Source organism: Centroberyx affinis, unplaced genomic scaffold (genome assembly GCF_046629955.1).
Source record: "Centroberyx affinis isolate AG114_WGS23_722 - 3 ecotype Tasmania unplaced genomic scaffold, CSIRO-AGI_Caff_v1 ptg001411l_1, whole genome shotgun sequence".
NCBI classification, from domain to species: domain Eukaryota; kingdom Metazoa; phylum Chordata; class Actinopteri; order Beryciformes; family Berycidae; genus Centroberyx; species Centroberyx affinis.
The window spans coordinates 238,125-264,448 of NW_027279891.1; the positions used below are offsets into that span (position 1 = coordinate 238,125).

The 26,324-nt window shown below is 42.4% G+C and overlaps 8 protein-coding genes across 8 annotated transcripts; all 8 read right to left on the reverse strand.

The window, feature by feature from the left end:
* Nucleotides 1–98: 98 nt before the first annotated feature.
* LOC139649927 (protocadherin gamma-A6-like) lies at nucleotides 99–2,540 on the reverse strand. The gene is made up of 2 exons (XM_071526437.1): nucleotides 2,174–2,540; nucleotides 99–886 (listed from the first exon to the last, which is right to left on the reverse strand). Exons 1-2 carry the CDS (start codon nucleotides 2,538–2,540, stop codon nucleotides 99–101), a joined length of 1,155 nt encoding a protein of 384 aa, XP_071382538.1.
* Nucleotides 2,541–3,273: 733 nt separating this feature from the next.
* Nucleotides 3,274–5,766, reverse strand: LOC139649928 (protocadherin gamma-A8-like). Its single transcript, XM_071526438.1, has 2 exons — nucleotides 5,394–5,766; nucleotides 3,274–4,106 (listed from the first exon to the last, which is right to left on the reverse strand). Exons 1-2 carry the CDS (start codon nucleotides 5,764–5,766, stop codon nucleotides 3,274–3,276), a joined length of 1,206 nt encoding a protein of 401 aa, XP_071382539.1.
* Nucleotides 5,767–6,620: 854 nt separating this feature from the next.
* On the reverse strand, nucleotides 6,621–9,071 carry LOC139649929 (protocadherin gamma-A10-like). The gene is made up of 2 exons (XM_071526439.1): nucleotides 8,693–9,071; nucleotides 6,621–7,402 (listed from the first exon to the last, which is right to left on the reverse strand). Exons 1-2 carry the CDS (start codon nucleotides 9,069–9,071, stop codon nucleotides 6,621–6,623), a joined length of 1,161 nt encoding a protein of 386 aa, XP_071382540.1.
* Nucleotides 9,072–10,754: 1,683 nt separating this feature from the next.
* On the reverse strand, nucleotides 10,755–13,202 carry LOC139649930 (protocadherin gamma-A6-like). The gene is made up of 2 exons (XM_071526440.1): nucleotides 12,848–13,202; nucleotides 10,755–11,560 (listed from the first exon to the last, which is right to left on the reverse strand). The coding sequence occupies exons 1-2, from the start codon at nucleotides 13,200–13,202 to the stop codon at nucleotides 10,755–10,757; spliced, it is 1,161 nt and encodes a 386-aa protein (XP_071382541.1).
* An 847-nt stretch (nucleotides 13,203–14,049) lies between these two features.
* On the reverse strand, nucleotides 14,050–16,410 carry LOC139649931 (protocadherin beta-16-like). Its single transcript, XM_071526441.1, has 2 exons — nucleotides 16,125–16,410; nucleotides 14,050–14,837 (listed from the first exon to the last, which is right to left on the reverse strand). The coding sequence occupies exons 1-2, from the start codon at nucleotides 16,408–16,410 to the stop codon at nucleotides 14,050–14,052; spliced, it is 1,074 nt and encodes a 357-aa protein (XP_071382542.1).
* Nucleotides 16,411–17,039: 629 nt separating this feature from the next.
* Nucleotides 17,040–19,565, reverse strand: LOC139649932 (protocadherin gamma-A8-like). The gene is made up of 2 exons (XM_071526442.1): nucleotides 19,199–19,565; nucleotides 17,040–17,911 (listed from the first exon to the last, which is right to left on the reverse strand). The coding sequence occupies exons 1-2, from the start codon at nucleotides 19,563–19,565 to the stop codon at nucleotides 17,040–17,042; spliced, it is 1,239 nt and encodes a 412-aa protein (XP_071382543.1).
* Nucleotides 19,566–20,182: 617 nt separating this feature from the next.
* LOC139649934 (protocadherin gamma-A6-like) lies at nucleotides 20,183–22,582 on the reverse strand. The gene is made up of 2 exons (XM_071526443.1): nucleotides 22,291–22,582; nucleotides 20,183–21,003 (listed from the first exon to the last, which is right to left on the reverse strand). Exons 1-2 carry the CDS (start codon nucleotides 22,580–22,582, stop codon nucleotides 20,183–20,185), a joined length of 1,113 nt encoding a protein of 370 aa, XP_071382544.1.
* Nucleotides 22,583–23,483: 901 nt separating this feature from the next.
* On the reverse strand, nucleotides 23,484–26,004 carry LOC139649935 (protocadherin gamma-A8-like). Its single transcript, XM_071526444.1, has 3 exons — nucleotides 25,721–26,004; nucleotides 23,659–24,427; nucleotides 23,484–23,504 (listed from the first exon to the last, which is right to left on the reverse strand). The coding sequence occupies exons 1-3, from the start codon at nucleotides 26,002–26,004 to the stop codon at nucleotides 23,484–23,486; spliced, it is 1,074 nt and encodes a 357-aa protein (XP_071382545.1).
* Between the last annotated feature and the right edge of the window lie 320 nt (nucleotides 26,005–26,324).

A 26,324-nucleotide genomic window follows, 5' to 3' on the forward strand; every position in this document is an offset into this window, starting at 1 on the left:
TTTTGTATTCACAGCATATTTTTAAGACAATCTATTGATATTGAAGTTTAGATGAGGCAAAATGTAATTTAAAAAAGGAAGAAACACATATAGCCAGTCTAAAAACTAACCTCTAGAGGAGAGTCTGGTTCATCCAGGATGCTCTTCTCACTCTGTATCCGCTGCATCGTCCCTGTAGAACTGGGGTCCATTATCAGCACGTTCTGACTACCGGCTCTGCCGAACTTACAGTCACTCTTTCTGGAGTCAGTCGTCCTGCACACCTCGTAATTGTACACGTGTGGGAGAGTCCCTGTCCCCAAAGTGTCTGAGTAACGTGGTGGATAATATGGAATCACCGGGAGACTGGAGTGATAGAGGATGCGAGACTGTCTCCATCTGTATATTTTCACTGATATAATAACCACTAAACACGTGATAAAGAGAAAGGAAACTACAGCCAAAGCCAAGACTAAGTAAAAAGTCAGGTTGTCATTGTACTCCTTGTCGTGTGTAAAGTCGGTGAACTCCGACAGCACTTCAGGGAAGCTGTCCGCCACCGCCACGTTAACATTGACTGTAGCTGAACGAGAGGGCTGCCCGTTGTCCTCCACTACAACAGTCAGCCTTTGTTTCACAGCATCTTTATCAGTGACTTGGCGGATAGTTCTTATTTCCCCATTCTGTAAGCCCACTTCAAATAGCGCCCTGTCTGTGGCTTTCTGCAGTTTATAGGAGAGCCAGGCATTCTGTCCAGAGTCCACATCAACAGCCACCACTTTAGTGACCAGATAGCCCACATCTGCTGAACGAGGCACCATTTCAGCCACCAGAGAGCCACTAGTCTGGACTGGGTACAGAACCTGAGGGGCGTTGTCGTTCTGGTCCTGGATCATTATTTTCACAGTCACATTGCTACTGAGTGGAGGAGAGCCTCCATCCTGCGCTTTGATAATTAGCTGCAGTTCCTTAATTTGTTCATAATCAAAGGAGCGTACTGCGTGTAAAACTCCCGTTTCAGAGTTTATGGACACATAAGAAGAGACTGGGCTACCACTGAACTGTGTATCCTCGAGGAGGTACGAAATTCTCGCGTTTTGATTCCAGTCAGAATCTCGCGCACTCACACTAAATATTGACATCCCGGGAACATTATTTTCAACGATATAAGCATAATAGTTTGGTTTAGTGAACAGCGGTGCATTATCATTTACGTCTGAGAATCTAAGGTGTAAAGTTGTTGTACTAGAAAGGGGTGGTGACCCTGAATCGGTGGCAGTTATAGTTATGTTGTATTCTGGCGTCGTTTCACGGTCGAAAGGTACATCTGACAGCAAATTGTAATAATTAGTCAAAGAAGACTCGATTTTAAACGGGAGTTTAGAGTCTATTGAACATGTTATCTGACCGTTTCTGTCCGAGTCTGCATCTTTAACATTGATGACAGCTATGGTCGTGCCGGGAGGGACATCTTCTGATATTGTGCTGGAAAAGGACATTACATTGATAACTGGAGCATTATCATTGATGTCAATAACTTCAATTATAACTTTACTTGCATCATTCATACCGCCTTGATCTTTGGCCCCAACTCTTAATTCATATTTTTTATCTTTTTCGAAATCGATCTTATCAGCAACAGATATTTTACCAGAGACACTGTCAATTTCAAATATATCGGCCGAGTTTCCCTTTAGGTTAGAAAAACTGTAAGTAACTAAACCGTTAGACCCACTATCGGCGTCTGAAGCATTCACAGTAGTAATATAGGTACCAATAGGTGCATTTTCTGTCACAGTAGCCCTGTACACTGATTGGTTAAATACGGGAGCATTGTCGTTGGCATCTAAAACAGTGATGTATATATTTACTGTACCAGATCTCTGTGGAGTTCCACCGTCCACTGCTATCAGCTTTAAAGAGAGATGTGGATTCACCTCTCTGTCTAAGGGCTTCTGTAAAATCATTTCAGCGAATTTAATTCCATCGGCGTTTGAATGTTGTTTCAAAACGAAATTGTCATTTGAAGATAGAACATAATTTTGCAAATTGTTAACCCCTACGTCGGGGTCATATGCGCTTTCTAAGTCGAAATGAGATCCTACTGTAGCAGATTCGCTTATTTCCAAATTAATTTGATTACTTTTGAAAGTTGGCGCATTGTCATTGACATCCAATATTTCTACTATTACACGGTGCAGTTCAATTGGGTTTTCTAAAATAATTTCGAAGCTGAAGCTACACGGTGTTACGTCTCCACAAAGCTGCTCTCGGTCTATTCTCTCATTCACGACTAGAATCCCTTTGTCTGTCTTGAGCTCGGTGTACTGGATGTTTTCTCCGGTCACGATACGGGCCCGGCCAGAACGGAGCCTTTTCAGGTCCAAACCCAGGTCTTGTGCTACATTACCAATAAGAGAGCCTTCCTTCATCTCCTCGGGGATTGAATACCGGATTTGACCATCAACGGTGGTAATGAAAAACACGAACACAAACATCATCTGCCATGTAGAGGTACAACACAAACGCCATTTTCCACATTGGGGCTGACGTATCGCCATGTCTTCAGATGGAATCCTAAGTGAAATTAAAAAATAAGCCCCCTTGCAAGTGATGCAAAGATACACAAATATTCCGGGTCAAAAAATATTGAGTATTCCCTCTTTCCAAGTTCTTCCTTTTTTTTATATAAAAAAAAAAATGCTGTGTCAAAACGAGTGTATCTCCGTCAAGCCCCACCTTGTACAATGATTTTTTTCTCTCCTCTACATCGCTGCTGTAACAGAGCCGGACACTTTTTTCTGTGATCAACAGCGTCACTTAGAGTCCAAAAGGTGAACACCAAAAGAGTTCGAACACAAATAATAAAGTCACTTCTTGAAACCAAATAACCGTGCTATATTTGAGTGAAATAAATTAAAGTGGAAATAATAACGTGTAATAACATGTATTTGGAGAGCATACAACTCTGTTTGCAACCTACTGAGAATGCTGTAATGTGTCACACAATTCAGAATGGTTATTGCCATCAGCCCAAAGGGAAATAAAAATGAAAGCTATCAGACTGGACTATTTGACGCAAACCCGCAACAAAGCCATGAAAGCCGTAATAAATCAGCGCAAAGATATAGCATACAAGCACACACAGCGTTGTCAGAAAACCAGCAGAAAACACAGAGCCGTGTTCCAATCGATGCACACTCATTACAAGTGGAACTGTTCATCATCGCAGTGCTGACAAGGCATTTTCATCAAGCTCTCCTGTTGTTGGATTGGACATTTACCTTGCTTTTGTTATGGTTTAAACAAATATTTTTGCTCCACAATCTGAGGATAATTTAGTGAACAAACCTCTATTGGTGAGTCTGGTTCATCCAGGATGCTCTTCTCACTCTGTATCCGCTGCATCGTCCCTGTAGAACTGGGGTCCATTATCAGCACGTTCTGACTACCGGCTCTGCCGAACTTACAGTCACTCTTTCTGGAGTCAGTCGTCCTGCACACCTCGTAATTGTACACGTGTGGGAGAGTCCCTGTCCCCAAAGTGTCTGAGTAACGTGGTGGGTAATATGGAATCACCGGGAGACTGGAGTGATAGAGGATGCGAGACTGTCTCCACCTGTATATTTTCACTGATATAATAACCACTAAACACGTGATGAAGAGAAAGGAAACTACAGCCAAAGCCAAGACTAAGTAAAAAGTCAGGTTGTCATTGTACTCCTTGTCGTGTGTAAAGTCAGTGAACTCCGACAGCACTTCAGGGAAGCTGTCCGCCACCGCCACGTTAACATTGACTGTAGCTGAACGAGAGGGCTGCCCGTTGTCCTCCACTACAACAGTCAGCCTTTGTTTCACAGCATCTTTATCAGTGACTTGGCGGATAGTTCTTACTTCCCCATTCTGTAATCCCACTTCAAACAGCGCCCTGTCTGTGGCTTTCTGCAGTTTATAGGAGAGCCAGGCATTCTGTCCAGAGTCCACATCAACAGCCACCACTTTAGTGACCAGATAGCCCACATCTGCTGAACGAGGCACCATTTCAGCCACCAGAGAGCCACCAGTCTGGACTGGGTACAGAACCTGAGGGGCGTTGTCGTTCTGGTCCTGGATCAGTATTTTCACAGTCACATTGCTACTGAGTGGAGGAGAGCCTCCATCCTGCGCTTTGACAACTAGTTGAAGGTGTTGAATTTGTTCATAATCAAACGAGCGTACTGCGTATAAAACTCCAGTTTCAGTGTTTATGGATACATAAGTAGAGACATGACTACCACTAATCTGTGTGTCTTCGAGAAAGTATGATATTCTTGCGTTTTGATTCCAGTCAGAGTCACGCGCGCTGACGGTAAATATTGATATTCCAGGGGAATTATTCTCTTTGATGTAAGCATCATAAGTCATTTTGTCAAACAATGGAGCATTGTCATTTACATCAGAAATTGTCAAACGTAACGTTGTTGTGCTAGACAGGGAAGGAGATCCCGAATCAGTCGCCTTTACAGTAATGTTATATTCTGGCATAAACTCTCTGTCAAAAGCTGAATCTGTTATTAACGTATAATAATTGGTCAATGTTGATTTAATCTTAAAAGGGAGGTTGTTATCTAATGAACATGTAATTTGACCATGTTGCTCTGAGTCTGCGTCTTTCACATTTATTATTGCCACTGTGGTACCAGAGGCAGCATCCTCAGGCACAGGGCTGGAGAATGACATGACATTTATAACAGGTGCATTATCGTTGACGTCTACAATCTCAATTAGAACTTTACACGAATCTGTAAGGCCTCCTTGGTCTACAGCCTCAATCATAATTTCGTATTTCTTATCTTTTTCATAATCTATTTGCCCAACAAGTGTTATCACTCCCTTGATTTCATCCATTTGAAAGATGTCAGTTAGACGCTCTTTCATGTTGGAAAACCTATATGTGATGAGACCGTTTGGTCCACTATCTGCATCACTAGCATTCACTGTCGTGATATAAGTACCTTTTGCTGCGTTTTCCATAACAGTAGCCCTATAGACTGACTGGTTAAAAACGGGAGGATTATCATTAACATCGAGGACAGTGATATCTATATTTACTGTACCAGATCTCTGTGGAGTTCCACCGTCCACAGCGATGAGCTTCAACGAAAATCTTGGCTGACTTTCTCTATCTAATGGTTTTTGTAAGATCATTTCTGCATATTTCCTACCGTCTGGAGTTGAGTGTTGCTTCAACCCAAAAATAACATTGTTAGTTATTATGTATTTCTGTAGACCATTATTGCTTACATCTGCGTCTTCTGCACTGGCTAACATAAAGCGTGATCCAAGTGTGGCCGATTCACTTATTTCAAATTTAATTTCATCTTTCCTAAACATCGGTGAATTGTCATTAATGTCAGTAATTTCCACAGTTACTCGGTGCAGTTCCATAGGATTTTCTAAAATCACCTCAAAGCTGAAGCTACATGGTGTTACGTCTCCACAAAGCTGTTCTCGGTCTATTCTCTCATTCACGACGAGAATCCCTTTGTCCGTCTTGAGCTCGGTGTACTGAATGTTTTCTCCGGTTACAATACGGGCCCGGCCAGAACGGAGCCGTGTCAGATCCAAACCAAGGTCTTGTGCTACATTACCGATAAGTGATCCCTTCTTCATCTCCTCTGGGATTGAATACCGGATTTGGCCAGAGACGATGTGATTGAGATACGAAAGGAAAAGCAAAAACTTCCATATTGACCCACAATACAAACGCCATTTTATGCACCAAGGATCTGATTTTTCAAACGCCATAGCAGAAAAAAAGAAAAATCCTAGACCAACAACCTCAAACATACAGTCCACAAATGAACAAATGCCGTTGCGCTATATGGTGATCCTCTATATTTTAAGCACCTCTCTTCATAAATGAATTCGCGCCCGTCGTCCTGCTTATGAAGCCCATGATCTGTTCTCTGCTCTGTTAAACGCAGTCATAGGGGCGCTGGCTCGATTAACTCAAAACGCTATTTGTTTAACTGACCAACAGCGTCCCTTAGAGTCCAAAACATGAACATCATGACCATTTGCAGAGAAAAAATACCATCAAATTATGAAGCACAGTAACATAGTGGTATGGAAGTGCTATTGTAAACTATAAAGATAAATTATACGGTTATCTTTCATATCACTAATATGAAAATTATCAATTGATGTCGTCGTTGGTTTGTTGAAACCGAGTTCGCACTAAACCTTTGTACAAAATGATTCGACAACCATGAAAACAGAGCTTTTGGTCTGCCTAGCGGTGCTGAATTACATTATATGACACGAGAAGGTCCAAAACTGAGTATGTGAAATTGTAATCCATGTTATTGCAGTAGCCTACAACAAGAGCATCGAGTCTTTGTAGTTTGACACGGCTCGTGGCCATTGCACTAAAGTGAATTGATCAATAGGGAAATCTTAATCGAATGCAAAAAGATGAAATCTTACAAACCAAAGCAGGACTCTCAGCGTTCCCCAAGAGGAACTGTCCATGGTTCCTCTGAAATGCCCTAAGTTAGTTACCAACATACAGTGAACCCGAGCATACCCCCAGTATAGTATAAACTACTTAAAACCACGTAGGCCTACATGATTCATGGTGATGAATAATCAAAGGTCACTTAACTCACCTCTAGAGGAGAGTCTGGTTCATCCAGGATGCTCTTCTCACTCTGTATCCGCTGCATCGTCCCTGTAGAACTGGGGTCCATTATCAGCACGTTCTGACTACCGGCTCTGCCGAACTTACAGTCACTCTTTCTGGAGTCAGTCGTCCTGCACACCTCGTAATTGTACACGTGCGGGAGAGTCCCTGTCCCCAAAGTGTCTGAGTAACGTGGTGGATAATATGGAATCACCGGGAGACTGGAGTGATAGAGGATGCGAGACTGTCTCCATCTGTATATTTTCACTGATATAATAACCACTAAACACGTGATGAAGAGAAAGGAAACTACAGCCAAAGCCAAGACTAAGTAAAAAGTCAGGTTGTCATTGTACTCCTTGTCGTGTGCAAAGTCAGTGAACTCCGACAGCACTTCAGGGAAGCTGTCCGCCACCGCCACGTTAACATTGACTGTAGCTGAACGAGAGGGCTGCCCGTTGTCCTCCACTACAACAGTCAGCCTTTGTTTCACAGCATCTTTATCAGTGACTTGGCGGATAGTTCTTATTTCCCCATTCTGTAAGCCCACTTCAAACAGCGCCCTGTCTGTAGCTTTCTGTAGTTTATAGGAGAGCCAGGCATTCTGTCCAGAGTCCACATCAACAGCCACCACTTTAGTGACCAGATAGCCCACATCTGCTGAACGAGGCACCATTTCAGCCACCAGAGAGCCTCCAGTCTGGACTGGGTACAGAACCTGAGGGGCGTTGTCGTTCTGGTCTTGAATATTTATTTTAACTGTGGCATTGCTGCTTAGTGGAGGGGACCCTCCATCTTGGGCTTTCACAAATATCTCCAACGTTTTAATTTGCTCATAGTCGAATGATCTAAGTGCCTGTATGGCCCCACTTTCTGCGTTAATAGAAATGTAAGATGATATGGGGTTTCCATTAAACTGAGAATCAATGAGTAAGTACGATACCCGTGCGTTCTGCCCCGAGTCAGAGTCGTGTGCTTTCACGGAAAACACAGAAAATCCCGGGGAGTTATTCTCAATAATATTAGCTTCGTTATAGCTATGTTCAAAAACAGGGGCATTATCATTGACATCGGATACTCTAAGTGTTATTGTCTTGTTAGACGAGAGTGGTGGGCTACCCTCATCCACAGCCGTGAAAGTAATGTTATAGTCAGGATTGCGCTCCCTGTCCAGGACACCATCTGTTACAAGTGTATAATAATTCTTCAGAGATGAGTGGATTCCAAACGGGATCTTGGTGTTAATTGAACAGTCTATTTTTGCATTTTTACCAGAATCTACATCTTTAACGTTTATGATAGCTACAGTAGTTCCACTTTTTGAATCTTCAGCGATGGGGCTAGAAAACGACGTTAGTGTTATTACAGGAGCATTGTCGTTCACATCTGTCACCTCAATGATTACTTTTGTTGATGCGCTTTGCCCACCTTGATCTTTTGCCTGCACACCAATCTCGTAGATTTTATTCTGTTCATAATCAATCTGACCGTTTACAGTTAAATCACCGGTATTTTCGTCCAGATTAAATAGTTCAGCAACATTACTAGACATGCGATTAAAGTGGTATGTAACACGGCCATTCATACCTTCATCTGCATCTGTTGCGCTCACTGTTATCACTAAGGTTCCTTTTGGCACGTTTTCGGTTACAGACGCCTTAAAAATAGATTGCGTGAAAACCGGGGCATTGTCATTTGAGTCTAGGACAGTTATGTGTATTTTAAGTGTCCCCGATCGCTGCGGTTCACCGCCGTCCACAGCAGTTAGAGTGAGAAGCAGCCTTCCCTCCTTCTCGCGGTCTAATGCATTGTAAAGGTACAGTTGCACATATTTAAGACCATTTGGGCTGGACTGGACCTTAATATTGAAATTTGTTGTCGGGTGTAACGTATAGCCGTGTAAAGCATTGATGCCAACATCGGGGTCGGTTGCACTCTCTTGTAATAATTCGGTTCCTGGAAGAGCAGACTCTAGAATTTCTAAATGTATTTCTTTTTCAGGAAATATAGGTGCATTATCATTAACATCCAATACTTCCACTACGATACTATGTAGTTGCATTGGATTCATCATGATCATTTCAAAGTTCAAGCTACAGGGCGATGTCTGCCCGCAGAGCTTCTCTCTATCTATCCTTTCTCCTACGACCAGAATCCCTTTGTCTAGATCCAGACTAATATATTCGTTACTATCACCGTTAACAATTCGGGCACCGCCTGATTTCATTCTCTTTGCGTCGATACCTAAATCCTCAGCCACATTTCCTACAAAGGAGCCCTTTCTCATCTCCTCTGGGATAGAGTATCGAATTTGGCTGAACGTCGCCTTAGCGACACAAACGAGGATCAAGGCCTGTACTTGCCATTTAATCGAGGGTCCTTTGCTGATAAAATGCATCTTCTCGAACAAACCCATCTCTTTCCACATGATGATATGCCATAAAAGGCGTCCCGAACACGAAAACCACAGCTTTCCTCTGTTGGTGCTCAAATGATCCAAAATATGTCAATGAATAAGTTAGTCTCAACAACAGGATAGTGGAAATGGAGATCGAATGTTGTTGTCGACAGTCCTGCTCTCCACGATACATTAGGAGGAGTAAAGGAGGAGTAGCTGTATTTGAAAAGCTCCAAATGTGTTTTGAAGACCAACAGCGGCCCTTAGAGTCTAATATGAGAATAACGAATGTCGTCACTGGAGGCAAGAAAAAAATAAAAAAAAGAAGAAGAATCTCGTCTCAACTTTTTTTTTTTATGGCCATTGTATTCCAGTTACTGCAATGTAACTACTTATTTATAACCACGGAAAAGTATGTTTTAAAATTAGAAATGCATTAGTAACTGTTTAGCGTCAGTAAAACTGGGCAATACTGTCTGAAATGGTAAACCTTTCAATGTCTAGAATTTGACCGATGGAGCCTGGGTTTTAGAGCATATAACAAGAAGAAAAGCACGGTCGAATATACACAACGTAGGCACAAGGACATACAGACAGGCAGACACACACACACACACACACACACACACACGCGCGCGCGCGCGCGCGCGCGCACACACACACACACACACACACACACACACACACACAACAAGTACTATTGCAGTTCAACTTCCTACCCTAAAAAAATAACCTAAAAAAAAATAAAATTCACACCACAAAAAAGTGAGGCTAAAATAATAAACGCATTCTAAAAAAAAAATAATTATGGGACCCTGGTGACCGCAAGAGAAAAAAAATCCACGATAAATATTTCATAAAAGCACTCATATTCATATCACCATTGAGGCATTGCATTTTCCAGATCTATCCCTTTTTTGCAATTACTGCGTCTTCCCTGCAAAACGAGGGTCCATGATCACTATTTACTATTGACAGCCGAACTTCATGGAAACATTCTCTGTAAAATACTTTAATATAAGAAAAACTATTGGTACCTTGCATTAATAATAGAAGGTTTTGGTGTCAGTCCCTCAGAATAAAAGAGTAATAACTTATTTTTAGAAGCACCAATTTGCAACAACATCCAATAATCGTACAAAAAAACATCGAAGCAGATTTCTCCACAGACGGTAGCCTCAATACACCATAATGCAATGCAGTCACAAGACGTGTGTTTTGATTAAAAGGCGAGTTGCTCGTTTTTACTCCGTAGGGAACTCTTCCTATCTTCCTCTTACTAGCACTATCGTTATTGCTCTCTCCATCTACACGTAAAACCAAGCTGAATAAAATAAGTCCACGACGTTCTCTGGGGGTTATTAAAAGGCTTTCTGGGCAATGGTGGAAATACGCACAAGTAGATGAGGCCGTACGAGGGAAAGTGGGTACACTAAAAAATAAAATTACAAGACTGTATCGCAAAATAACTCATGGATTACACTGAACATCACAAATTAATCATATATAACAGTGTAAGTGTATCTGAGGGTAGAATTTTCCTGAACAGTTACTCTTTCTGGATTCAGTCGCCCTGAACAACTCGGAGAGGAGCTATCCATCATCGGTGGTGCTGAAATGCCCTATCACTTAGGAACGTACAGAAAGACAGGCAGAACACAAGTGACATCTGCTATTTGATAGTATTTGTAGAACGATATAATTTATTAATGTTTATGCAGAATCACAGATCATCCCACTCACCTCTAGAGGAGAGTCTGGTTCATCCAGGATGCTCTTTTCACTCTGTATCCGCTGCATCGTCCCTGTAGAACTGGGGTCCATTATCAGCACGTTCTGACTACCGGCTCTGCCGAACTTACAGTCACTCTTTCTGGAGTCAGTCGTCCTGCACACCTCGTAATTGTACACGTGTGGGAGAGTCCCTGTCCCCAAAGTCTCTGAGTAACGTGGTGGATAATATGGAATGACCGGGAGACTGGAGTGATAGAGGATGCGAGACTGTCTCCATCTGTATATTTTCACTGATATAATAACCACTAAACACGTGATAAAGAGAAAGGAAACTACAGCCAAAGCCAAGACTAAGTAAAAAGTCAGGTTGTCATTGTACTCCTTGTCGTGTGTAAAGTCAGTGAACTCCGACAGCACTTCAGGGAAGCTGTCCGCCACCGCCACGTTAACATTGACTGTAGCTGAACGAGAGGGCTGCCCGTTGTCCTCCACTACAACAGTCAGCCTTTGTTTCACAGCATCTTTATCAGTAACTTGGCGGATAGTTCTTATTTCCCCATTCTGTAAGCCCACTTCAAACAGCGCCCTGTCTGTGGCTTTCTGCAGTTTATAGGAGAGCCAGGCATTCTGTCCAGAGTCCACATCAACAGCCACCACTTTGGTGACCAGATAGCCCACATCTGCTGAACGAGGCACCATTTCAGCCACCAGAGAGCCACCAGTCTGGACTGGGTACAGAACCTGAGGGGCGTTGTCGTTCTGGTCTTGGATTATTATTCTTATAGTAGCAACCGAACTGAGAGGAGGGGACCCTGCATCACGAGCAGTTACGTTAAATTCAAACCACTTGATTTGCTCGTAATCAAAAGACCTCGCCGCATGAATGACACCATTTTCTGAATTTACTGACACCAACGAAGACACAGCCACCCCATTGATTTCTTTGTCATCCAGAAAATAAGAAACTCGGGCGTTTTGGCCCCAGTCTGCATCACTCGCACTTAGAATAAATACGGACAATCCTGGAGAGTTGTTCTCTGGTATAGTCTTACTATATTCTGATTTATCAAATTTGGGTGGGCTGTCATTCACGTCTGATACTTTGACATTAATGGTTTTACTGCTAGAGAGTGGCGGGGAGCCTTTATCTGAAACGGTTATGGTGATATTATACTCAGGAATACTTTCTCTGTCTAAGTCGCTTTCGGTAACTATGGAATAATATCCGGTTAATGAAGACTCGATTTTGAAAGGCACATCAGAATTAAGGGAGCACTGGACAACACCATTACCATCAGAGTCGGCGTCATCGACGTTAACAACGGCTACAGTTGTACCAGGGGGTGAGTCTTCAGATATAGAATTGGAAAATGACATGAGCTGAATTGTAGGGACGTTATCATTCTCGTCTATTATTTGGATGATAACTTTGCAAGTATCTGTATATCCCCCATGGTCACTAGCCTGAACATTTAATTGATAAGTCTTAGATTTTTCGAAATCTAGTTTGCCTGCAACTTTAATCTCTCCCGTTTTAACATTTAGTTCAAAAAGCTGCTTCGCCTCTCTGGCAACATGAGCGATGGAAAAAGTTACCTCACCATTGAGTCCTTTATCTGCGTCATTTGCACTAACAGTAGTTACCACCGTGCCTTTTGGAGAATTCTCCTTGACATCTGCTTTATAAACAGGCTGGCCACACACTGGCGCGTTATCGTTGGCATCTAGCACAGTGATATGAATACGCACAGTTCCTGATCTATGTGGCTCACCACCGTCTGAAGCAATCAGCACGAGCGTGTGAGTCTCCTCTTTCTCCCGGTCTAATGGGTTTTGTAAAACCATTTCGATAAATTTTCCTCCATCCGATTGGCTCTGTACTTCTAATTTGAAATTATCTGAAGGTTTAAGTGTGTATTTTTGAATATCATTAATTCCAACATCAGGGTCGTCTGCACTCTCCAGAGAGAAGCGAGTACCTGATGCGGCATTTTCGACAATTTTCAAATTGATTTCGTCCTTAGGGAACGATGGACTGTTATCGTTTATGTCTATAACTTCCACTGTAACCCGATACAGCTGGATTGGGTTTTCTATGATAACATCGAAGCTGAAGCTACAAGGCATAGTCTGTCCACACAGTTCTTCTCGGTCGATTCGCTCTTTAATAACGAGGGTGCCTTTGTCTCGGTTTAAATCAACATACTGTCGGCCTCCTTTTGTTATAATACGAGCTTTACCTGATATTAGCCTCATCACATCCAGGCCTAAATCTCTACCAATATTTCCAACAAACGACCCTTCTGCCTGCTCCTCCGGTATGGAATACCGAGCCTGACCAGTCACAGAGTCCAGGATGTTAAGACAAAGAATGACAACCAGTACTTGCCATCGGCCTCTGCGGCCTGTTGTCCACATAAAACCCATCATTGTAAATCCCAAAAATTATAATGGACGTAATTATTCCTTTCAGTTGTGAAAAACGGTCATCATTAATTCCAGAAATGGAAAAGGTAATGGTATATTTCAGCAGAGAAATGCCACGAATAACCCAGCGCTTTAAACCTTGACGGGGTGGAGCGTCTCCATTCCACGCAGTGAGACACAGAATGAAAATAAAGGATAGCATTGACGCACCACCTACTTAGAGAATTAAGGTCAACGATGTATCAACAGCGGCACTCAGAGCCCAACCACGGTAATCACATTGTGTGTGAAGTCCATATGTTTAGCAGAGTATAATCTGCAACATGTAACACCTACAAAAAATATTCCATTCATTATAATCTTGTAAGAATGAATGCTGTTCCTTACATATAACATCTCTTAGGATAAAAGTTGCATATAAATGCTGTTTAAAGAAAGCCTATACCTATGTACTGATCAAGCTCCTAAACATGAATGTTGGAAGAATTTGGAATAAATGTATGAGTTGTATAACTAAAAGTCAGCATGTTAGAGAAACGACAATGAATGAAAGTGTTGGATTGATAAATCAACTGTTAGACAGTCACATAAACCACATCATTGTCTATGTTAATAGTTCAACTGACACATTTTCAGAGACGTCTCTTTTACCATATTAATACACCACGCGTCTTCCCGTTTAAAATTGCTTTAGACGATTATAATAATTTGTTGACACTAAAAGCTGAATGTTAAAACTTATATTCAGAAGACGGAAAAAACTATCAAATGAGAAAAAAAATCGCCCGTATTACAACTCAAAGTTGCAGAATTTTTTTTGGCTTGTGTAACAGAAAACAGAGAATGATCAACAAATGGTGTAACTCACCAGAGTAGACATTCGAGAACCGTTGCCTGATTGCTTCTCCGCCTGCAGTGTATCCGTCCCAGCTCCATCAACGCTTACTAAACTGTGACTCATCGGTTGCATATATTTACAGTCACTCTTTCTGGAGTCGGTCGTTCTGCACACCTCGTAATTGTACACGTGTGGGAGAGTTCCTGTCCCCAAAGTGTCTGAGTAACGTGGTGGATAATATGGAATCACCGGGAGGCTGGAGTGATATAGGATTCGAGACTGTCTCCATCTGTATATTTTCACTGATATAATAACCACTAAACACGTGATGAAGAGAAAGGAAACTACAGCCAAAGCCAAGACTAAGTAAAAAGTCAGGTTGTCATTGTACTCCTTGTCTTGTGTAAAGTCAGTGAACTCCGACAGCACTTCAGGGAAGCTGTCCGCTACCGCCACGTTAACATTGACTGTAGCTGAACGAGAGGGCTGCCCGTTGTCCTCCACTACAACAGTCAGCCTTTGTTTCACAGCATCTTTATCAGTGACTTGGCGGATAGTTCTTACTTCCCCATTCTGTAAGCCCACTTCAAACAGCGCCCTGTCTGTGGCTTTCTGCAGTTTATAGGAGAGCCAGGCATTCTGTCCAGAGTCCACATCAACAGCCACCACTTTAGTGACCAGATAGCCCACATCTGCTGAACGAGGCACCATTTCAGCCACCAGAGAGCCACCAGTCTGGACTGGGTACAGAACCTGAGGGACGTTGTCGTTCTGGTCCTGGACCACTACTTTCACAGTCACATTGGTACTGAGTGGAGGGGAGCCTCCATCCTGCGCTTTCACAACTAATTGAAGTTGTTTAATTTGCTCATAATCAAAGGAGCGAACCGCTTGTAAAACTCCAGTGTCAGAGTTTATAGATATATAAGTAGAGATTGGACTACCATTGACTTGTGTTTCTTCCAGGATGTACGATATTCTCGCGTTTTGACTCCAGTCAGAGTCCCTTGCGCTGACAGTAAAAATGGACATGCCAGGGGAATTATTCTCGGTGACGTAAGTAGAATAGCTGCTTTTATCGAACAATGGAGCGTTGTCATTTACGTCAGAGATTCGAAGGTGTAATGTAGTAGAACTAGACAGAGGGGGGGAACCTGAATCAGTGGCTGTTATAGTTATGTTGTATTCTGGTGTAGTTTCTCTATCAAAATGCTGGTCCACGACCAAATTATAATAGTTCGTTAATGACGACTGGATTTTAAACGGAAGCGTACTGTCTATTGTACAAGTTATCTGTCCATTTTTCTCAGAATCAGTATCTTTAACATTGATAACAGCTATAGTTGTGCCAAGAGGGGCATCCTCTGATACAGTATTAGAGAAGGACATGATACTGATAACTGGAGCGTTGTCATTGACGTCTATAACTTCAACTATTACTTTACTGGTCCCGGTTAAACCCCCACGATCCTTTGCCTCTAACCTGACCTCAAACTTTTTGTGTTTCTCAAAGTCTATGAGACCGGAAACGGAGATACTCCCCGTGGTTTCATCAATGCTAAATATATCAAATGTATTGCCTTTTAGTTTAGAAAAGCTAAATATTATTTCCCCGTTAGAACCACTGTCTGCGTCACTAGCGTTAACTGTTGTAATATAAGTGCCTTTTGACGCATTTTCTACGATGGAAGCCCTGTATACTGACTGGTTGAACACAGGAGCATTGTCATTTGCATCTAGAACAGTAATATAAATATGTACTGTACCAGATTTCTGTGGAGTTCCTCCGTCTACGGCTATTACCTTTAGAGAGAGACTGGGGTGCTCCTCTCTGTCTAATGGCTTCTGAAGCACCAATTCAGCATATTTACTACCATCTGGATTTGCATGTTGTTTAAGAACGAAATAGTTATTTGGAGATAGAATGTAATTTTGTAAAGCGTTAAGTCCAACGTCAGGATCAACTGCATTTTCTAGAGGAAACTGTGCTCCGATTGTAGCAGATTCGCTCATTTCAAAATGGATGTCTTTATTTGGAAAGAAAGGGGCATTATCATTTGCATCCAAAATTTCCACAGTCACACGATGAAGTTCGATTGGATTTTCTAAAATCACCTCTAAACTGAAGCTACACGGTGTGGCTTCACCGCAAAGCTGCTCTCGGTCTATTCTCTCATTCACGACTAGAATCCCTTTGTCTGTCTTCAGCTCGGTGTACTGGATGCTTTCTCCGGTCACGATACGGGCCCGGCCAGAACGGAGCCTTATCAGATCCAAACCAAGGTCTTGTGCTACGTTCCCGATTAGGGACCCTTTCTTCATCTCTTCTGGTATAGCATAGCGGATCTGGCCTGCCACTCTAATGTCCATTAAAACAAGGAAAATAAGCAGTCCCACTTGCCATTGTAATACACAAAAAAATCGCCATCTTACAGATTTGGGTGTGAGATATCCTTGGGTCGCCATAACACAGTACTGAATGATGCGTCCTCAGATGGAGAAAATAAATGTTAGTCTAGCTTTGATATATTGTAATTCTATTTGATTTCAGCCAACTCGTCCTGGTTCCTGTACCAATCCTTTCTTCTTCCAGCCCTCTCCTCCTATGAAGCACAATCTACCCCCTGCAATGTTAAAGCAAAGTACTGAGGGAGGAGGATACACAGACTATTAGCACTGTGCAGAAAATGTTTTACTGACCAACAGCGTCCCTTGGAGTCCAAAAGGTGAATAACGACTGTTTTGACACAAGCAAATAATTTCACATATCGCCTCGGCATATTAGCCACTAATTCTTTGTCAATTCGTTAAAATTTAAAGGAGGGCATAACAATGTAAACAATAGCAACCAAAAAAACTGTAAGAGACATTGCTTGAACATCAATTCAAATATCGGCAAATTGTAAGGCTTAAGTTACTTCCATGCCTGTGATTGATATGATGAAAAGCATAAGAAAGGCGCTGTCTATGGCACTGACAATTTCCACCACAGTGACTAATTAACTGTTCAAAATACGAATGAAGTCAAACGAGGAAAAAGCATGAGAAACATTATACGAAACATGGCTCAACTGAACGAAGTCAGGACAACTAACCTCTACAGGAGAGTCTGGTTCATCCAGGATGCTCTTCTCACTCTGTATCCGCTGCATCGTCCCTGTAGAACTGGGGTCCATTATCAGCACGTTCTGACTACCGGCTCTGCCGAACTTACAGTCACTCTTTCTGGAGTCAGTCGTCCTGCACACCTCGTAATTGTACACGTGTGGGAGAGTCCCTGTCCCCAAAGTGTCTGAGTAACGTGGTGGATAATATGGAATCACAGGGAGACTGGAGTGATAGAGGACGCGAGACTGTCTCCATCTGTATATTTTCACTGATATAATAACCACTAAACACGCGATGAAGAGAAAGGAAACTACAGCCAAAGCCAAGACTAAGTAAAAAGTCAGGTTGTCATTGTACTCCTTGTCGTGTGTAAAGTCAGTGAACTCCGACAGCACTTCAGGGAAGCTGTCCGCCACCGCCACGTTAACATTGACTGTAGCTGAACGAGAGGGCTGCCCGTTGTCCTCCACTACAACAGTCAGCCTTTGTTTCACAGCATCTTTATCAGTGACTTGGCGGATAGTTCTTATTTCCCCATTCTGTAAGCCCACTTCAAACAGCGCCCTGTCTGTGGCTTTCTGCAGTTTATAGGAGAGCCAGGCATTCTGTCCAGAGTCCACATCAACAGCCACCACTTTAGTGACCAGATAGCCCACATCTGCTGAACGAGGCACCATTTCAGCCACCAGAGAGCCACCAGTCTGGACTGGGTACAGAACCTGTGGGGCGTTGTCGTTCTGGTCCTGGATGTTTATTTTCACAGTCACATTGCTACTAAGTGGAGGGGAGCCTCCATCCTGTGCTTTAACAATGAAATTCAATTGTTTAATTTGCTCATAATCAAAGGAACGCACTGCATATATCACTCCGCTTTCTGCATTGACAGAAACGCATTCAGACCTAGGAGATCCGTCAAAGTCAGAAACTTCCAGAATATAAGAAATACGGGCGTTTTGGTTTTCATCTGGATCTTTAGCCCTAACAGTGAGTATAGAAACGCTTGGAGAGTTATTCTCTGTGATGAACGCATTGTAAACGCTCTCTGGAAACACTGGGGCATTATCATTGACATCAGAGATCTTTAGATGAAAGGTTCTCTTACTTGAAAGAGGAGGCGATCCTGAGTCTGTGGCAACTACAGTGATGTTATAGTCAGAAACAGTTTCACGATCTAATACAACATCAGTGACCAAGGTATAGTAATTTCTTAAATTAGATTTAATCTTGAAAGGTGCATTGTGGTCTATTGTACAAGTCACTTGTCCGTTATCACCCGAATCCAGGTCTTTGACATTGATTATGCCAATGGTTGTGCCAGGAGGGGAGTCCTCTGACACAGGACTAGTGAATGACATGACACTTATGATAGGGGCATTATCGTTTACATCAATTACTTCAATTATCACTTTACTTGAATCTGTTAAACCTCCCTGATCTTTTGCATCGATTCTGAGCTCATACTTTTTAACTTTTTCAAAATCTATTGGGCCAGAAACTGATAATACCCCAGAATTTTGATCAATATATAACACATCAGCTACATTGCTCTTCAAATTTGAAAGTGAATATGTTATATATCCATTCGATCCACTATCTGCGTCTGTAGCGTTCACAGTGATAATATTAGTACCCTTTGCTGCGTTTTCCATCACTGTAGCCCTATACTCTGACTGATTAAAAACAGGAGCATTATCATTGGCATCTAAAACGTTGATATCTATATTTACTGTACCAGATCTCTGTGGTGTTCCACCGTCCAGTGCTATCAGCTTTAAAGAGAGGCGAGGAAACTCCTCTCTGTCTAAAGGTTTCTGAAGCACCATTTCAGCATATTTACTCCCGTCTGGATTTACATGCTGCTTCAAAACGAAATTATCGTTTGAAGTTAAAACATAATTTTGCAGACCATTAACGCCAACATCAGGATCTTCTGCGTTGTCCAGCACAAACCGTGCCCCAAGGTTAGCTGACTCGCTTATTTCCAAATCAATGTGTGTTTTCTTGAATATTGGAGGATGATCATTGACATCTAACACTTCAATTGTTATATGGTGAAGTTCCATGGGACTTTCCAAAATAATTTCGAAGCTGAAGCTGCACGGTGTTACGTCTCCACAAAGCTGCTCTCGGTCTATTCTCTCATTCACGACTAGAATCCCTTTGTCCGCCTTCAGCTCGGTGTACTGAATGCTTTCTCCAGTCACGATACGGGCCCGGCCAGAGCGGAGCCTTTTCAGATCCAAACCCAGGTCTTGTGCTAGATTACCGATAAGAGAGCCTTTCTTCATCTCCTCCGGGATTGAATACCGGATTTGACCAGTGACAACATGAAAGAAATACAGCAGCAGCAAAAGCATTATCCATGAAGGTCCGTAGTACGAACGCCATCGTTCGCAGTGTCGTTGTTGAAACGCCATGTCAGAAATTCGGAAAACAAAAACTCGAAATTAAATCGTCCGATCAGAATTTTACAATACTCTCTGCTATTTATTCGTAAGAAAGAATAGTCGTTGTACTATAAATGAGCGTTTCTTTTTTTGAGCACCACTTCTTATGGTGTTTCGTCTACATCACGGTGATCTATGAAAGGACGCCCCTGAATTACAAACTAGGGTCCACATTATTTTACTGTTCAACAGCGTCACTTAGAGTCCAAAACGTGAACATCATTTTGGAAATAATGCAGCAGTATTCAAAAGCAAATAAATGATGGGAAATATTACGATATACCATACCACCGTCAAAACTACCTTGCACCTAACGAACTGTGTAAGCCTAAAAAGCTTTATACACACAGATACATACTAAGAATATTGCACTCCAAAGCGTGAATAATAATGGTGTTACCATGAAAAGAGTATATACGTTTGTGTTTTTAAAAATTTAGAATTAGATGGCAGCATATCAAATCAGAAGCAGTTTGAGGTAAACAGACATTTTACAGCAATACCAGCCTAGAGGAGGAGCTGTCCGAACCGTGGTGCTGAACAGTCATATGTTTGAATGCAACCAACCATAGGCTATGTGAGACATTTTACATCAACGAAGCTTGTTTCAAATTAATGAACTTTGACCTCACCTCTAGAGGAGAGTCTGGTTCATCCAGGATGCTCTTTTCACTCTGTATCCGCTGCATCGTCCCTGTAGAACTGGGGTCCATTATCAGCACGTTCTGACTACCGGCTCTGCCGAACTTACAGTCACTCTTTCTGGAGTCAGTCGTCCTGCACACCTCGTAATTGTACACGTGTGGGAGAGTCCCTGTCCCCAAAGTCTCTGAGTAACGTGGTGGATAATATGGAATCACCGGAAGACTGGAGTGATAGAGGATGCGAGACTGTCTCCATCTGTATATTTTCACTGATATAATAACCACTAAACACGTGATGAAGAGAAAGGAAACTACAGCCAAAGCCAAGACTAAGTAAAAAGTCAGGTTGTCATTGTACTCCTTGTCGTGTGTAAAGTCGGTGAACTCCGACAGCACTTCAGGGAAGCTGTCCGCCACCGCCACGTTAACATTGACTGTAGCTGAACGAGAGGGCTGCCCGTTGTCCTCCACTACAACAGTCAGCCTTTGTTTCACAGCATCTTTATCAGTGACTTGGCGGATAGTTCTTATTTCCCCATTCTGTAAGCCCACTTCAAACAGCGCCCTGTCCGTGGCTTTCTGCAGTTTATAGGAGAGCCAGGCATTCTGTCCAGAGTCCACATCAACAGCCACCACTTTAGTGACCAGATAGCCCACATCTGCTGAACGAGGCACCATTTCAGCCACCAGAGAGCCACCAGTCTGGACTGGGTACAGAACCTGTGGGGCGTTGTCGTTCTGGTCCTGGATGTTTATTTTCACAGTCACATTGCTACTGAGTGGAGGGGAGCCTCCATCCTGCGCTTTTACGACTAGCTGAAGTTGTTTAATTTGTTCAAAATCAAAGGAGCGAACCGCGTGTATAACTCCAGTTTCAGAATTTATGGATACATATGTAGAGACTGGAATACCACTGGCCTGTGTGTCTTCGAGGAGATACGAGATTCTCGCATTTTGATTACAGTCAGAGTCCTGTGCGCTGATAGTGATTATGGACATTCCAGGGGAATTATTCTCTGTGATATAGGCATTATAAGTCATTTGATCAAACAACGGGGCATTGTCATTTACGTCAGAAATTTTAAGTTGCAAATGTATGGCACTAAAGAGAGGCGGGGAGCCTGAGTCTGTTGCAGTTATAGTAATGTTGTATTCTGGCGTTTTTTCACGGTCAAAAGCTATATCTGAAATCAGTGTGTAGTAACTAGTCAATGATGATTTGATTTTAAACGGCAGCTTCGTATCTATTGAACAAATTATATGTCCATTTCTTTCCGAGTCTTCGTCTTTGGCATTAATAACAGCTATAGTCGAACCTATTGGAGCATCCTCGGAAACAGGACTAGAGAAGGACATGACGCTTATAACTGGCGCATTGTCATTAACATCTACAATATCTATGATTACTTTACCGAGGTCCGTCAAACCTCCCTGATCTTTAGCTTCAACTCTTATTTCATGTTTTGTGTCTTTTTCAAAATCTATTTTTCCAGCAACAGTTATTTTACCAGTGTTTTTGTCAATGTCGAATACATCCGCCAAGTTTCCTTTCAAATTAGAAAATGCATAAGTCACCAAACCGTAAGATCCGCTGTCCGCGTCTGTAGCGTTTACGGTTATAATATAGGTGCCTACTGGTGCGTTTTCTAGGACAGTAGCCCTGTATACTGACTGGTTAAATACTGGAGCATTATCATTGGCATCTAAAACAGTGATATCTATATTTACTGTACCAGATAGTTGTGGAGTTCCACCGTCCACTGCTATCAGCTTCAACGAGAGACGGGGTTGCTCCTCTCTGTCTAGCTGTTTCTGTAGAATCATTTCTGCAAATTTACTACCGTCTGGGTTGGAGTGTTGTTTCAAAACGAAATTGTCGCTTGAGCTTAAAACATAATTTTGCAGTCCATTGAGTCCTACGTCCGGGTCATCTGCACTTTCCAAAATGAACCGAGAGCCTATTATAGCAGATTCGCTAATTTCCAGTTTCATGTGATTATTTTTAAACACAGGCGCATGGTCATTTACATCCAGAATTTCCACTATTATACGATGCAACTCAATTGGATTTTCTAAAATAATTTCAAAGCTGAAGCTACACGGTGTTACGTCTCCACAAAGCTGCTCTCGGTCTATTCTCTCATTCACGACTAGACTCCCTTTGTCTGTCTTCAGCTCGGTGTACTGGATGCTTTTTCCGGTCACGATACGGGCCCGGCCAGAACGGAGCCTTTTCAGATCCAAACCAAGGTCTTGTGCGACGTTACCGACAAGAGAGCCTTTCTTCATCTCCTCTGGAATGGAATACCGAACCTGGCATTTGACCACTGGACTGAGGAACATGAGAACAACAAGTAACCCTTTTTGCCACCGCAGGCCTGAGCAAAAACGCCATTTAAAACGTTGCAGTAATCCATCGGTATTCATGTTAGAAAATGCCTGTAGGCATATAAGCAAACTCCAAAAGTAAAAATCCTTGATTTTTAATTACAAAGCGTGAAGGAAAACAACCCAAGATCTTAAGTTATTGCAGGTCATTCAATCGTCAATGTTGTGTTGCGTGCATCGTCGTCCAGCCCCTCCTAGTATGGAGGATATAGTCTCTCCTCTAGAGTACAGCGACGGGGAGGGTAGTTCACTAACAATACTGAGCAGCATTATTTCACTGACCAACAGCGTCCCTCAGAGTCCGAATATTGAAATGGCACATACATGCTGGTGTCTTCCATTCAGTTTCCGATTGAAAGATGTAATATTTCGAACGGATCAACTGTGAAGCGTGTTCAACGCCGTGAACCCTGATATTGTATATGTCAAGCTGCAGTTCATGTTTAAACAAAGTGCCATATCCACATCCAAATATTAGATTTATTACTGCAATGAGCCTGGTCATGTCGTCGTAAGTTTATACATTTTTCGACAGTGGAAGGAGATCTAACCAAATCACAGGCAGTCCTGATTCAACTCTGCATATCTAAATTCCAAAATACAATCCTACAGAAATTGGGAATTATTTCAAATTTCAGAATGTCATTGGTTCTACAACTAGAAGTTAACTAAGTTTTACATGCGAAAATCGACATTTCCCCTCAGTAAGTAAACAACATTCCAGACGGTCCGAAACACTCACCTCTAGAGGAGAGTCTGGTTCATCCAGGATGCTCGTTTAAAGATTAATTAAAGATGGCAGCATATCAGATCAGAAGCAATTTGAGGTAAGCAGACATTTTACAGCCATATAAGCCTATAAGAGGAGCTGTCCGATCTGTGGTGCTGAACAGAACCAGTACACAGAAAGCCTGTACAAGTGTAAACTCATGGATGTCTTGACACACAAGTCATATGTTTGAATGCAACAAACCATGTGAGACATTTTACATCAACGAATCGTGTTTCAAATTAATAAACTTTGACCTCACCTCTAGAGGAGAGTCTGGTTCATCCAGGATGCTCTTTTCACTCTGTATCCGCTGCATCGTCCCTGTAGAACTGGGGTCCATTATCAGCACGTTCTGACTACCGGCTCTGCCGAACTTACAGTCACTCTTTCTGGAGTCAGTCGTCCTGCACACCTCGTAATTGTACACGTGTGGGAGAGTCCCTGTCCCGAAAGTGTCTGAGTAACGTGGTGGATAATATGGAATCACCGGGAGATTGGAGTGATAGAGGATGCGAGACTGTCTCCATCTGTATATTTTCATTGATATAATAACCACTAAACACGTGATGAAGAGAAAGGAAACTACAGCCAAAGCCAAGACTAAGTAAAAAGTCAGGTTGTCATTGTACTCCTTGTCGTGTGTAAAGTCAGTGAACTCCGACAGCACTTCAGGGAAGCTGTCCGCCACCGCCACGTTAACATTGACTGTAGCTGAACGAGAGGGCTGCCCGTTGTCCTCCACTACAACAGTCAGCCTTTGTTTCACAGCATCTTTATCAGTGACTTGGCGGATAGTTCTTATTTCCCCATTCTGTAAGCCCACTTCAAACAGCGCCCTGTCTGTGGCTTTCTGCAGTTTATAGGAGAGCCAGGCATTCTGTCCAGAGTCCACATCAATAGCCACCACTTTAGTGACCAGATAGCCCACATCTGCTGAACGAGGCACCATTTCAGCCACCAGAGTGCCACCAGTCTGGACTGGGTACAGAACCTGAGGGCCGTTGTCATTCTGGTCCTGGATCATTATCTTCACTGTCACGTTGCTGCTGAGTGGAGGGGAGCCTCCATCCTGCGCTTTTACAACGAGTTGAAGTTGCTTAATTTGTTCATAATCAAACGAGCGAACAGCTTGTAAACCTCCAGTTTCAGGGTTTATAGATACATAAGTAGACACATGGCTACCACTGACTTGTGTGTCATCCAGGAGGTACGAAATCCTCGCGTTTTGATTCCAATCAGAGTCCTGCGCGCTGACAGTAAATATGGTAATTCCAGGGGAATTATTTTCTGTGATGTAAGCAGAATAGGTGTTTTTATCAAACACTGGAGCGTTGTCGTTTACGTCAGAGATTCTTAGCTGTAATTTAGTCGAGCTAGAGAGAGGGGGGGAACCTGAATCGGTAGCTGTTATGGTTATGTTATATTCTGCGCGAGTCTCTCTATCAAAATGCTGATCTGAGACCAAATTGTAATAGTTCGTTAGAGAGGACTGGATTTTAAACGGAAGTTTTGCATCTGTAGAACATGTTATCTGCCCATTTCGTTCTGAATCTGCATCTTTGACATGTATAATAGCAATCGTTGTACCAGGAGGTGCATCCTCGGACACGGGGCTGGAAAATGACATAATATTTATAACTGGGGAATTGTCATTGATATCAGAAACCTCAAATATAACTTTACTTGTCCCAATTAAGCCACCCTGATCCCTTGCCTCTACCCTAACCTCGTATTTCTTATCTTTTTCATAATCTATCTGACCGGACACACATATGGTACCAGTGCTTTCATCAATCGTGAATAAATCTGCTACACTACTTTTCATCTTAGAGAAGCTGTAAGTAAGATGTCCATTTGAACCACTGTCAGCGTCTGTAGCATTTACTGTAATAATATTAGTGCCTTTAGCCGTGTTTTCCATCACAGATGCTTTATACACTGATTGATTAAATACAGGAGCATTATCGTTGGCATCTAAAACAGTGATGTCTATATTTACTGTACCAGATCTCTGTGGATTTCCACCGTCCACTGCTATTACCTTTAAAGAGAAACGAGGACGTTCCTCTCTGTCTAATGGTTTCTGAAGCACCATTTCAACATATTTAGTTCCATCTGGATTTGCATGTTGTTTCAAAATGAAATTGTCGTTTGGCGTTAAAATGTAATTTTGCAATGTGTTTTGCCCCACGTCAAGATCTTCTGCACTCTGTAGTGGAAATTGTACTCCAACGACAGCGGATTCACTTATTTCAAAACTGATAGGCCTATCTTTATTTGGGAAGACAGGTGCGTGATCATTTATATCCAAAATTTCAATAGTTACTCTATGTAATTCCATAGGATTTTCTAAAATAACTTCAAAACTGATGCTACACGGTGTTACGTCTCCACAGAGCTGCTCTCGGTCTATTCTCTCATTCACAACTAGAATTCCTTTGTCTGTCTTCAGCTCGGTGTACTGGATGTTTTCTCCGGTCACGATACGGGCCCGGCCAGAACGGAGCCGTATCAGATCCAAACCCAAGTCTTGTGCTAAATTGCCGATAACAGACCCTTTCTTCATCTCCTCTGGTATAGAATACCGAATCTGGCCACCTACCATGTTAACCACATACAGCAGGAAAATAAGCAGTCCTGCTTGCCGTTGCAGTCCATAAAAACATCGCCATCGAATGCATTGGGTGAGAGATCGTCGAGTTTCCATCATAGGAACAAATAATCCAGCAAAATAATCTATGCTCAGATATAGAAAATTGATATGACGGTTGAGTCTGGTTGTGATATATTCTTATCCTGGTAACTGTCGACTAGATTTCCACGTCTATGTACCAATGTGTGATATTTTTCCCGTGCCCTATCTCGCATAAACACACGGAGCCTCTCTGCTGTTATGGTAAATGGCAAGTTTAGGGGAGGGGGATG

What these genes read in the sequence shown, in the direction of transcription:
- LOC139649930 (XM_071526440.1), bottom strand. Translation starts at nt 13,202, where the DNA reads ATGGGTTTTATGTGGACAACAGGCCGCAGAGGCCGATGGCAAGTACTG. An exon ending in AAACCCAATCCAGCTGTATC is followed by an intron (nt 11,561 to 12,847) that starts GGGTTACAGTGG and finishes GTTCGGTTGCTA; the next exon opens with CTATAAGAATAATAATCCAA.
- LOC139649929 (XM_071526439.1), bottom strand. Translation starts at nt 9,071, where the DNA reads ATGTGGAAAGAGATGGGTTTGTTCGAGAAGATGCATTTTATCAGCAAA. An exon ending in GAATCCAATGCAACTACATA is followed by an intron (nt 7,403 to 8,692) that starts GTATCGTAGTGG and finishes GCAATGCCACAG; the next exon opens with TTAAAATAAATATTCAAGAC.
- LOC139649927 (XM_071526437.1), bottom strand. Translation starts at nt 2,540, where the DNA reads ATGGCGATACGTCAGCCCCAATGTGGAAAATGGCGTTTGTGTTGTACC. An exon ending in AAACCCAATTGAACTGCACC is followed by an intron (nt 887 to 2,173) that starts GTGTAATAGTAG and finishes GTAGCAATGTGA; the next exon opens with CTGTGAAAATAATGATCCAG.
- LOC139649934 (XM_071526443.1), bottom strand. Translation starts at nt 22,582, where the DNA reads ATGTTCCTCAGTCCAGTGGTCAAATGCCAGGTTCGGTATTCCATTCCA. An exon ending in AAATCCAATTGAGTTGCATC is followed by an intron (nt 21,004 to 22,290) that starts GTATAATAGTGG and finishes GTAGCAATGTGA; the next exon opens with CTGTGAAAATAAACATCCAG.
- LOC139649928 (XM_071526438.1), bottom strand. Translation starts at nt 5,766, where the DNA reads ATGGCGTTTGAAAAATCAGATCCTTGGTGCATAAAATGGCGTTTGTAT. An exon ending in AAATCCTATGGAACTGCACC is followed by an intron (nt 4,107 to 5,393) that starts GAGTAACTGTGG and finishes GTAGCAATGTGA; the next exon opens with CTGTGAAAATACTGATCCAG.
- LOC139649935 (XM_071526444.1), bottom strand. Translation starts at nt 26,004, where the DNA reads ATGGTAGGTGGCCAGATTCGGTATTCTATACCAGAGGAGATGAAGAAA. An exon ending in ATGGAATTACATAGAGTAAC is followed by an intron (nt 24,428 to 25,720) that starts TATTGAAATTTT and finishes CGTGACAGTGAA; the next exon opens with GATAATGATCCAGGACCAGA. An exon ending in AACCAGACTCTCCTCTAGAG is followed by an intron (nt 23,505 to 23,658) that starts GTGAGGTCAAAG and finishes TCAGCACCACAG; the next exon opens with ATCGGACAGCTCCTCTTATA.
- LOC139649932 (XM_071526442.1), bottom strand. Translation starts at nt 19,565, where the DNA reads ATGGCGTTTCAACAACGACACTGCGAACGATGGCGTTCGTACTACGGA. An exon ending in AAGTCCCATGGAACTTCACC is followed by an intron (nt 17,912 to 19,198) that starts ATATAACAATTG and finishes GTAGCAATGTGA; the next exon opens with CTGTGAAAATAAACATCCAG.
- LOC139649931 (XM_071526441.1), bottom strand. Translation starts at nt 16,410, where the DNA reads ATGGACATTAGAGTGGCAGGCCAGATCCGCTATGCTATACCAGAAGAG. An exon ending in AAATCCAATCGAACTTCATC is followed by an intron (nt 14,838 to 16,124) that starts GTGTGACTGTGG and finishes GTACCAATGTGA; the next exon opens with CTGTGAAAGTAGTGGTCCAG.